General features: G+C 31.8%; 1 protein-coding gene across 2 annotated transcripts; it reads right to left on the bottom strand.

Annotated features, from left to right (window-relative positions):
- Nucleotides 1–4,153: 4,153 nt before the first annotated feature.
- LOC110104535 lies at nt 4,154–8,561 on the bottom strand. Of its 2 annotated transcripts, none has more exons than XM_028701486.1 (6): nt 7,903–8,561; nt 7,670–7,746; nt 7,118–7,175; nt 6,733–6,937; nt 5,437–5,818; nt 4,154–4,748 (listed from the first exon to the last, which is right to left on the bottom strand). In XM_028701486.1, exons 1-6 carry the CDS (start codon nt 8,255–8,257, stop codon nt 4,413–4,415), a joined length of 1,413 nt encoding a protein of 470 aa, XP_028557319.1. In that variant the 5' UTR covers nt 8,258–8,561; the 3' UTR covers nt 4,154–4,412. The 2 variants fall into 2 exon arrangements, with proteins under 2 accessions (XP_028557319.1, XP_020689350.1); XM_020833691.2 differs by having other exon boundaries at nt 5,437–5,821; nt 7,903–8,560.
- Nucleotides 8,562–12,200: the final 3,639 nt, after the last annotated feature.

Genomic DNA, 12,200 nt, shown 5'->3' with positions numbered 1-12,200 from the left:
TTTCTTTGTGCTACAAATAATTCATTCAATTGAAATCAAAATGCTCAGAGACTCATTTTCAAATTAATGACCCAGTCCAATAGCACTTTGGGCCGAAATTAAATTTGAACATTTCCAGCTGACCTAAACCTAAATGACATCTCTATCGAAGCTCAAATTTTGTCCCATATTTTCAGCTGGTTTGTCCGATTGAGTTGGGCCACGTCATGGCTTTAACCACGCACTGTGAATGTCTTGCTTTCTATCTCTTGGATGATTTAGCGTCCTTAACTATGTTTTGCCCTTGGATGAAAATTGTGGCTGTAGAATTCCTTTTGCATTATTATCTTTCTTTTTCTTTATGATGATCCCTTCATGTGATTAATGGAGAATCCTGTTGAGATTGCATTAAGGGCTGCTCACGTGCTGCTTGCTCATGCGCATCAAAAAGGATTTTAACCTTATGGTTGAGAAAGATGATACTTCCATCTGGTGCCCGAGCTACCATCTTCATGCTTTAGACTCTTCATGCTTTCGTCTACCAATTCCATTCTCTGTCTGACCTAAAAAACAAATTGCAGTAAAGATGAAGAAGAGGACTTTTGCATGGAATTAATGTGAGCAATTTCTTTTTCGAGGCTTTCACACCACAAGTTTTAACTAAGGTCAAACCTTTATGATCACTTCCTCGGCAGCTTTGCTATGAAAACATGCATGATCTAAAGCAATATCTGTGCACTGATAACATGTGAGCATTACTAGATTGATAAATAGCCTTACTTTTGGCTTGATATTTATATATTTTTAAAGAAAATTAATTAAACTATTTCTAGTTTTAATATATACTAAAGATTTTAATTTTTTTTTTCAAATAAAATGTAGCAACATAACTATATATGAGAAAAAATAATCAGCATTCTGCATAGTATTTAAAATAATTCAAGCGGAGATAGATAAATTAATATATTTATTTTAAATACAGGTAAGCTTAAGAAACAGGTGTTATAATTAATATTTATTAAAATAATTTCAAAATCTAATCATAATTCAAATTTGTAACAATCGATGCGGCATTTTCTTCTTGCCACTCCAAACGTATTGGAGTCAATTAATCTTTATTGCTTATTGATTCATTGTCGGGCTATTTATTGCTTAAAATAGGTTGAAAATCTAAATGTTGCAGTTGAATTTTTCTAACCAATTGTCCTGTGTTGTAAAGTCAAACATGGACAAAAAAGGCCATTTATAGTATTTTTTTTTGTGTGTATATGTTTAGAAAGAGATCAACATCAGATTCAGTCTGACTATTACTGCTATTTGTTGGACTAATTATAACTCGGAAGATGCATATGACATTTTAAGATGTGAACCATTGTTAGCTAGGCTCCATTCATTTGAAATTTGGCTTAGTCTTTTTTATTTCTTATGCAAGAGCTTTCAAGAGTTCCATATCTTGCTACAAGTTATTTTGGACCTCGTAAAATCATTGTTGTCAATATATTTAACTAATAGCAGATTAAAGAATGCAATAAAAACCCACCGATGCTTTGCTCAGTTGGTCGGCGTGCACGGTTGAGAACCCCCATCCCAAGTTTGATTCCCTCGAGCGGCAGTCGCCCCTTCAGTGGGGGCCCCAAAGCGCCGGCTCCGGGTACAGTGGCGTGGGTGACCCGGTAAGTCTGCCGGGATTTACGGAAAGCCAAACACGCTCAGCGAAGCCTGACGTGACAGCGGACGGTTCCTCGTCAATTAAAAAAAAATGCAATAATGATTCTTCGATCTTCTCCACCACCATTTATGTTTACTGATTCAACTTTTTCTCTTTCTAGTAAAAAATTTATATATGACTCGCCAGAGTTCTACGCTCTGTGTCATCAGGAAGAGTTTTCTGTTCATAATATGGTGTGAGCCAATTAACATCATAATTAATCAGATGCCATTATTAGCCTTAACCAATTATGTGGAATCACCGTTTGAGAGTTATTTATATGAAAGGAGAAAAGGAATACTTTCTGCTTCAATCAGGTCTGCCATGTCAACAGATAAAGCTTAAATTAGAGTTTATATACACGATCTTATGTTGTAAATTACTATATTTTGAACATGTTTCTTCTTAATTTGAAAATCTGTACCGACAGAGCGATGAATGCAAAATGAAGATTCCTTTATGCTCTCATACAAATCATTTCATATATAGCTAGGCAAATGATATTATTGACCTAAACGATAATTCATTTCTATTTCAAGTTTAGAACGTAAACTAATTCTCCATTTTCATATTAAACTAGATAAAAAAATCTGAATTTAAAAAGCTAATTCGATTGCTTCATTGGATTATGAAAGACCACTTTCAATTTACAAGCTAAATCCGTGAAGTGGTTGAAAAGCAAAAGTAAACAAGAAACCACGGTCATATATTGGCATTGACAAGAACAAAAATTGCACCAAGGTTCTGAAAAATGGTACCCAAGCCGTGGGGGTCTTAGCTATCTAAAGATAATGTCAATGTTTTCTTTTTATTTGTTTTATAACTCTTCAGAGTATTAGTGAGTTGAAGATCTTTTTAAGGACTTTGTAATTTTTTTTATTTAATGCGTATGCCCTTCTATGAATTTCTTCCCCTCAAACTAAAAAAAAAATAAAACAAAACTAAGAACACGACTTCATAATGCACTTCATCATGAAAAAACTAAAATGATCGTTCAAAACCGTTAAAACTACCTCAACATACCAATATTTTATAATTAAATTATAAAAGTAAGTTCCCAAAAGGAAACTTATAAGAGAGGAGAATTTAATTAGCCCACTTTATTCTCTTAGATTTTTTTTTTCTAATATGAAGCATTCTAAATAAAAGAGATGTGGAAAAAGAGCTGACTTCCGAAATTAGTGAGTGCCAATATAGGCATGATAAAGTGATTAATTGGGAGGTTTTGCCCCTTTCGCCTATTGCTCAAACTTATTAATATATTAATTTATACCAAATTAAATTTCTTTGCTCACCTAAATGAAAACAAATTATGAAAAACATTCTTAAAGATAATAATTGTAGAAGAGGAACTTTATAATCTCAATTGTAGTCAAGTCACAATAAAAGAATATGATATTTTAAAATAGTCCTAAAGTCATGTATCAATCATTTCAAGTTTTTGATGTTATTATAATAACTAATTCTGTACAAGAAGTCATTTTCCTATAAAAAATTTAACAAAATTTGGAAGCATTTCATATTCTTTTTTACTTAACTAGCTTACACATATATTTTCATCATAGTGCAAAAAATCAATAAAAAAACCCTATATGAGAAAAAAAATCTTAAAATATTGTGGAGATGGGTTTATTGTTTAGAAAGATATTAAATAAATTTTAAATGATTTTTTATTGTTTTTATGTTAAAATAAACAAAACTTTTATGATTTTATACCCTGTTTTTTACTGGTTTCTTTCTATCTGCAACTTTATTCTTGTATTGTAGGCTTTTCTTTTGTTGGTCTGATGGCTAGAGTTTTGATTTTGCTGGGACATCGTCTGATCATGGCTTTTTTGGTAGTTATGGGTCGACCCACATTTTTTGCCGGAATTACGTGCTTAATGATTATCTTTTGATTTTCTTTTTTTTGGATGTTGTCTCCTTGCAGACTTAGAATGTTATTAGGAATTTTTGTAACGATTAGTATAAGGAACCACCAGTTCTTTAGTTTTATTTTGTAGCTCTTATGAAGATTAGTGAGCTGGAGGTTTCTATTAAGGACCTTCTAATTTTCTTTTATATTAACGCGTAGGCCCCGCTGTGAGTTTAAAAAAAAAAATTCAAATCAAGTTTTAATAAGAATATCTGGAGATTCAATATCATTTATATATATATTTCAATTCAATAAGAAAGCTTAGTATTCTTGTTGAGCTAATATGTAGCACTTCCTTTTTAAATGGGGAAATTCATTCCTACTTTTTTAATGTGGTATCGAAAAAGTATGTGCTTATCAATTTGACAAGAAAATTTATAGAACATATATACCACATTGTGGGAGAAAAGTGGGAACAACCTCAACATTAATTGCAATAGGCATGTGGAAAAAATAAAATGTTCAAATTAAAAAAAAACTATTACTTTTTTGGACGATAGAAACATAATAAACTTCTCAAAGCTTGGAATTTGAAAACTAGATATCATAAATGAATGAGAAAGCTAAATCATTATCATTATAGGTCTCCAAAATGACTTCCTAATGGTTCTGATGACATTACATAACTCTCATATTTCAGATGATTTTAGTAACCTTGACATTTAACATATATTAATCAGGCTACTACTATCCTCTAAAATGCATCAAACATGAACATGGTATTCCATGGTTACATAGCTAAACATAATTAGTTTCCTAAAAATTAATTAAGGCAATGAGGCAAGTACTTGAAAGATCTCACTCCAATGCCTAATTGATTGACATGGTGAGATCTAAAGTACTTATCCTTAGGTTTGATTTATTGCTGCTACTCAGCTTGAAGAAATCGATCTCTGAGTTCATTATTTTGTCTTGCATTTTGAAGATCTTCTTATTTTCAGTAGAAATAGTTGGGGTGAGAGAAAGTGAGAGCTCACTGTCTACTCCTGTTTCAGAGCTTCTCTTGGCATCAAATCCATTTTCCATGGAGCTTGTGCTCAAGCTTAGCTGCAAATCCGGCATCTTCTCGTTTTCTTCTTTTATAAGCCGCGTTCTCTTTGTATCTCTTAGAGGTTCCTCCCTTTCCAAAACTTCTTGCTTTCTTAACTGCATTGACAAATTGCTAATTAGATTAAATCAGAAAAAATGTAAGGCGATAAGTCAAAACTTAGAATTAGGTATTTCAATTTCTTGTTATTATCATGAAGAAATGAAAATTATGATTATAACTTCTAGTCCACCATTGATAATCACTTTTCTTAAAAAAAAAAAACCTATACATATCATTAAAAAATAATAAAAAATAAATTCTTTTCAAACACAAATTTCTAAACAAAATGTGAATTAAACATATTTTTTAGTTATTTTTAAAATTTATATGATTACTACTCAAATTTAAACATAATAGTCAAAAACTATAGTACTTAAATTTTAATTATATTTTTAAATTATGCATAAATATCATTAGGCACACATTTGATATTATTGTTCGTCCTATTGTTCTAATAATTATAACAATTAATTACTTGAATGATCATAGCTTTTATTTTAAAAAATTATTAAATTTAAATAGTTATTAATAGTACAAAAATTTAATAAGTATAAAATAAGAAAATGTAGCTAGAACATAACAAAAATTTACAAAGTAATATATTTCTGACATACTTTTTAAAATAAAGATCACTAATCAATATTTTTGGCCGCATAACATTTAAAATATATAATTTTAGCTTTGGAATTTTACTAGTGACATATGCTTCAAATGAAACCTAGAGAATAAGCTGATCAGACTTACCTCAGCCTGGTGTATTGGAGACTGAAAATTTTGAGTCTCTTGTCTAGATTTGAAGGCAAAAGGATCACGAAGGGAAGACTGGTTAATGATGTAGTTATTTACTCTCTTCCCAAAGTTAGAATTGCTCATGGAAGAACTAATCGAATTCTCATTGTGATATGTGCTCCTTCCCAGTTGCCATTGCCTCTCCTCTTGGAGCTTGTAAGGTTTTCTTGATATCTCATTAACTGTGAGCACATCCCTCACATCAAATAAATGAGAAGCTGCTGTCTTCCCTTCTTTCTTAAAGATCATACCATGTAATAATCCATTGGCATGGTCTTGTTCTTTGATTGTGTTGGCTCTTGCTGCTATATGCTGGTTGAATACCCATTCTTGGTTTCTGCTGAAGAAGCGAAACAGAAATTTAGTTAGAGAACTAATTAAAGGGTCCACTAATTGTTGAACTTTCATGACATAAACCACGAATATAAAATAGATCAAGAAGGCTTTCTCTTCTGGAACCATTTTTCTCCATTGTAAAAAATAATTGATTGTTTGGTTGAGTTTGAAAAAAAATTATAAGTATATAATGAAAAGGAGACAAAATAAAGAAGTATAAATTGAGAAAGAACAATATTTTATTGGCAGAAAAATTGAAAAGAAATTTGATTGAAAAGTCTGAATTTACTAGCAAGTCAATGATGCATTTTTCCACAACAACATTATTGATAAGAAAAAATATAATAATATTAATTTCATTAGAAACTTAGGTCACAGATTTCATCATTTATATCAATGCTCATTGAGAAATGATTATAAAATGCTAAAAGAAAGATATAAAAATTGTTTTTGCATGTGCAAGAACGATAAAAACTATTTATTTATGCAAAAGGGGTGAACTTAAAGAAAATTATTGAAAAAGAGTTATGAATAATACGTTAGATTCATGCAAAATTAATCAACAAGAACTAAAAAAAATTGTTATGTTGATTCTAATAGTTCGAATAATTCTAAAAAATAAGATAACAAATTTTCTCTTTCTTTACTTTCTAAGAAATACTTTTAATAAATTTTCTACTTTTAATAAATTTTCCGAGAAATGTGTTTTAAAAATCTCTAACTCGAACGGGCACTTCTCATTGAATTTATGAAATAAGAATACACTAGTTGAGAAAACTTTTTTTTTTCCTAAGGTAAATCTTATCGAGAAACTCATAAAATAATTTAAGAGTAAACTAGAAAACCTTTTCTAATATTGTACAACAATAACTTAACTTTATCAAATGTATCCCAATTTGATTGATTGCATATTACCTGAAGCTGGTGTTCTTGAAATCTGATATTGGTTGTTGGGACTGAGATTTCTGCAAAACCTTATAAAACCAATCATCTTCATGAATGTTTCCTGCTCGAAAGAAGCCCCCTCTCTCCATTCTGAAAGGCTGGTATGAACCAGGTCTTTGATAAAACATCTCATGGAAACGATCTCTTCTCATATGAGCATCAAATGGTGACAATGCTGTATGAAGAAAGAGCACTCATTATAAAATTATTTTGAATGCATAAATTTTATGATTAAATTTTTGATGTTGGTTGGCACTAATAGTGTTCTAACATAAATTAGGTACTGCGCTTAGAAAACTTTGCAAGGTAGATGGGTGAAATAAATATAATTCTGAAGGCCTGAAATGTCGAATACCTGAAGAAATGTTGGATCTTTCTTGCCCAGAATCATCAAGTTTTTTGCTTCTATACATCTAAAAAGGGATGAAAATGACTATTAAAATTTAGATAAATGGAAGACAAGTTTTCACATTTTAATAAGGCAGGAAAACAGAAATTAAAACATATTTTCCCAAACTAACAGACAGTTCCCGATAAATTTGCTAGATATTATATTTTTTTCTTGTAGGAAAAAAAAAAACCCTGCAAACCATTTAAAATTCCCAAGTTGAGAAGACATCTCTTACATAATGAGCTTTTTTATGTGATGCTTTTTGAATTTACGTGAAGATTGTTATAATAAGCAGTTAGTATATTTGAAGTTTCGCCTGGGAGCAAAAGCCCTCAAAAATAGGTCCATGGAGCTTTACACGCTGAGCCAAACCTTTCTGTGGATATCCTGAGCTAAACTTTATTGGAATTTATATCTATATAACAGAAGTTTTCATTTTTTGCCATCCTTTCTATTAATTTTAGCTGCAAAGAAAGAATACTTCATCACTTAATTCTTACACAACTCTACTTTTACCTGCAAGTGGCTCTTTACATGTGCAATACTAAGCCCCCTCACATTCATCATCTGAAGCACCAACTTTGGCGTTGCTCCTGCAACATTAAATTTAATTAGCCAAAAAAACAAAGAAAACGAAACTAAGCCAGCTATCAAAAACACCAGCTACATTACAATACACAAAAAATTAAGAAAAAAACAAACTTAAGAATGAATTTCAAATAAACAAAATGAAGGATGAATTGAATTACTCTCTTGGCCTCCAAGCCTTTCAACTGCATGAACAAAGGATAGGTGGAGCTCCGGCGTCCACCGCAATCTTGGCATTTTAGATCTGACATATTGTCTAACCGTTGGCCCCAACTGCTCCCTTCTGCCCTCTTCATCCCCCTTGCTCTCACTCGATCCTCTACCTCCTTCACCGTTGCTACTCCCATGGTCGCTTTCTCCCATAACTTCACTTGAGCTTCCCTTATCTTCCTCCTCTTCCTTTTCTTTCTCTTCATTAACTTCCTCGTTGAGGTCCAACGGCTTCGTCGGCAGCCTAAGCTCAAGAGTTTCTTCATCATAAATCTCCACCACATCCTTCCCCTTTTCCTCATCCATCACTTTCTTTTTCTTAGTTTCCAAGAGGTTGGAAGACTAAGTTGAAGGAGGTGATTGAGAAGAACAATAGTCTAAGCATATTGGTGACATGAATGGTTGAACCGTGGAAGTAGAAGTATAGATAATAATATAAATAGAAGTAGGTGTTATATTTTATTAATCATGAAGGCCATATGAATTACAAGTATTCCTTACATTGATTGGCTGTGTTTTTATAGGTCTTCTTCTCTCTTTCTCTTTCTTATGGGGGTAAACCCCCTCACATTAAAAAAAGAAAAAAAGAACAGTGGGTTGTGAGGGGAGGAAGAAGATGAGAGTGGGTCTCAGTATAAGACTTTGTCTTGTGAGAGGAGAGATAAAGGTTGACACTTGGCTCACGGAGTCAGCATGGAATGCTTTCTTTTGTTATAGAATATATATATGTGGCATTAATTTGAGCTAACTTTTTTAACCGTGTAAGATACACACACACAAGCATCCGCATGAACACAAGGATACTAAGAAGATACTACAAGGATATAAGACAATAATTTCTAAGAAAAGAAATTGGACACACACGACCCTCCATTATGTTTAGTATTATTAATGGATGGCCGTGGATATTAATATAAATATAAAAGGGGTATATGTTTTAATGATATGTAACTTTTATCTATTTTATTTTTTAATTTTCCGTTGATTTTATCAGATTGTGCAAATGTATGCAAAAAAACAATGAAATTATTCATTTAAAGCTTTTGCTTCACTATGTAAATATATTAAATGGGAAGGTATTTGTTTAAAAATGCAATATGGAAGCACAAGAAAGATATGTATATGGCAGAGATACAATTTTTTTTTAAAAGCATATATATCAGACAATAATAAATTGAACGTTAAATGTAAAATATAAAATTTTATATTATTTACATGATATGCATTTGTGACATGTAATATATAAAATGGAAATATATCAATTGATGAAGAGGAGGCGAGCTGTTATCGTATATTTTAGCTAGAGAAATCATTCTATACTTGTACAAAATTTTGACTGCATGACATGGAAATTCTTAAAATTATATACTTGTACGTAATCTTCTTCATTGGTGGAAAACAAAATAAAATTTTAAAAGTAAAATTACTCTTTCACCAAAAATGAAATTATTTTACTAGTGTAATAAGGCATCTCTCTCTCTCTTTATGACCGATTAGCACATATAGGCTGCGAGAGAGGAGACCAGTTAGAGGCATGTACAAACCTCTATTTTTTCTCCTCTTTGATTAATTTCCTTTTTTTTTTTTTCAGTTAAAACCCACCAACGGGCTTACGCGTTAATATAGGGAAAAGTTACAAAATCCTTAAAGGGATCTCTAGCCACAATCTCTTCATGCCCGTCACATTGTTATCAGGAAAAAGAGGAGCTTCCCAATTACTTTTCACAATATTCTCGAACCTGTCATCAAGAAGCCACATATTCTGAAAACGAAAAGGATGAACTTAGGATTCGTTTGAGACAGATTTTGGTAATTGTATTTTTACTATTTTTAAAAATTATTTGTACTAGAAAACAACTTTAGAAAGAAGTATGAAAATTGTATCAAACAAAATAATTTTTAAATATTGATCTATACGTCTTTCCTATTTAGCTCAGGCTTTTAAGCCACTTGATACTCTTTTTTTTTTTTTTCTTTGAAATGTTAAATTTTATATCATCAAATCAAAATGTTACAAGTCCTTCAAAGAGAGAATAAACTTGCTTATTGCTACATGAGCTACAGTAAATAATCTAAATAGTCAAAGATCTCTCACTAGTTACGAGATAAATAAGGAAAGTGAAAGCAAGAAGCCATAACCCAAAAGAATACTTTAAGAATTAGTAATATAGCCCAAAACTCGAATAATCATTAGGATCATATAAGAAGCAACCAATACTACCTGCAAAATAACAATCAACAACAAAAATAAGAACTAAATTACAGATATACATCAGCAGATGAGATCAACTAAGGCCCCCATATCAACTAAAGTGAAACCCCAGCACCAGCCTGCAAGCCAAGCGGAAAAGCTCTAAACATCTCACATAACCAATATGCTCTCCCTGAGTCTTTAGTTTAAACCACCAACATCAACAGAATTGAAATCACAAGCACCAGCCCACCTCCAATAGAGAAGCAATAAACCAGCAACACCTATTAGAAATTTATTATATAAATTGAATTGCGAATTAGTACAAAAAATTAGTAATCTTTTAAATAAAAAAAAGTATGCGTTTTAAAATTAAGCAAGATTGTAAGTATCATAGATGGAGACTTATTTTAGTATAAACCATGAAAGAAAACTCTATTATTAACTATCTTATTTAAGAAAATACATATATTAAAATATGGAACGATCACATGTTATTGAAAGCTTGTTAATTTGAAAAAATAATCAAAATATGATCATGCCCAAAATTTAATGCAGCTAGATTAAGGTCCTAAAAGACTTTTTTTGATATCCTCATATAGAATTCTATAAGAAATTGTTCCAAGAAATTTTATCCCTTTCAAAGCATTTTGGAATTTGCATTAGAAATACTTTTAATATTGCCAAACTGTTGTTGGTTTGGTTACTAATATTTAGTAGAGCAATTTATTATAGTACTTTATTTCAATTACTTAATGCTTTGTTTGAGACCGTTTTTTTATTGTTTCTTAAAGCGGCTTTCTAGCACAAAAATTTATTTTTTTACTAGAAAGATGCTTTAATAAGCACTAAATAAGTCGTCTGAAACAAAACTTTAGTCTACGGTTTATATTTGAAAACAAGTATTTTTAATTCATTGAAGATTTATTATTATTATTACTTATGGATTTGATTAATTTGAACTTTACTCTTTTTTATCAATAACGTCTGCATGGTTCGCTTCTTCCTTTTTACACACTAGAAAAAATGCATATGGCACAAAATTTTCTTTTTTTTGTACTAAAAACCTGCTTTAAGAAGCAACAAACATGCTTTAAGGGTTTGTTTGGGACAGGTTTCTTACTGCTTCTTAAAGTAGCTTTGTAGTACAAAATATTTTACTATTGTACTTGAAATCTACTTTAAGAAGAAGTAAGAAAATCATCCCAAACATAATCCCTCGTGTCTCTCGCCCAAAGCGTCGTCTTGGGCGATTTTAGAGTTTCCTCCTCCTTCCTATGATCTCCCCGCCTTCGCGTCCTTCCCGCATGTGATTTCTTACTTTCTTCTTTCTCTTTTTGTGCTGGTGCTCGTTTTGGTAGTTGGCTCTATTAGGTTTCCGAAGTTATGGCGAGGGCTTCATCCTCTACGCCTTGGTGGAACGTTGCCTCCCAGGTTCAAGATACAAACAAAGGTTTCTTTAGCTTGGATTTGGGGGTTCCCTCTCCTCAGTCAAGATCTTTTAAGGAGGTTCTCTCTGGCTCTTCGGCAGGTGATACCCTTCCCTCTTTAACTCATTCTACATTTAATGGAGTGCCGGCTATTTTTCTTTCGGATGAAGAAGTTTTAAAACTCGCTTCCCCTTTTCAATTTACCCTGGTTGGAAAATTTGGTCTGCGAAGGCCAAATCTGGATTCCATACGTGCTTTTTTTGGTAGTCTTAAACTCTCAGGTTTTTACTCAGTTGGTCTTATGGATTCGAAACATGTTGCGATTTAGTTATCGAATGATTTAGATTACAGCCATGTGTTTGCCCGTAGATCGTATTTTATCCTTAATTGTCAAATGCGTATTTTGAATTGGACGTCTTTATTTGATGTTAGAGAAGAATCCCCCATTGTACCTATTTGGATATATTTTCCTAACCTGGGACTTCATTTTTTCAATGCCAAAGTTTTAAATGCGCTTGGTTCTATTTTCGGCCATCCCTTGCAAACTGATCAAGCGACTGCTTCTAGAACCCGTCCGTTTGTGGCTAGGATTTTAGTTGAAGTTGATATCACTAAGAAACATACTAAG

The sequence above is a fragment of the Dendrobium catenatum genome, unplaced genomic scaffold (genome assembly GCF_001605985.2).
Source record: "Dendrobium catenatum unplaced genomic scaffold, ASM160598v2 fragScaff_scaffold_1728, whole genome shotgun sequence".
NCBI classification, from domain to species: domain Eukaryota; kingdom Viridiplantae; phylum Streptophyta; class Magnoliopsida; order Asparagales; family Orchidaceae; genus Dendrobium; species Dendrobium catenatum.
This window is presented reverse-complemented; position numbering and strand designations above follow the sequence as displayed.

What these genes read in the sequence shown, in the direction of transcription:
- LOC110104535 (XM_020833691.2), bottom strand. Translation starts at nt 8,257, where the DNA reads ATGGATGAGGAAAAGGGGAAGGATGTGGTGGAGATTTATGATGAAGAA. An exon ending in AAGATCCAACATTTCTTCAG is followed by an intron (nt 6,938 to 7,117) that starts GTATTCGACATT and finishes TTCTTCATACAG; the next exon opens with CATTGTCACCATTTGATGCT. An exon ending in CTCCAATACACCAGGCTGAG is followed by an intron (nt 4,749 to 5,436) that starts GTAAGTCTGATC and finishes TTGTCAATGCAG; the next exon opens with TTAAGAAAGCAAGAAGTTTT.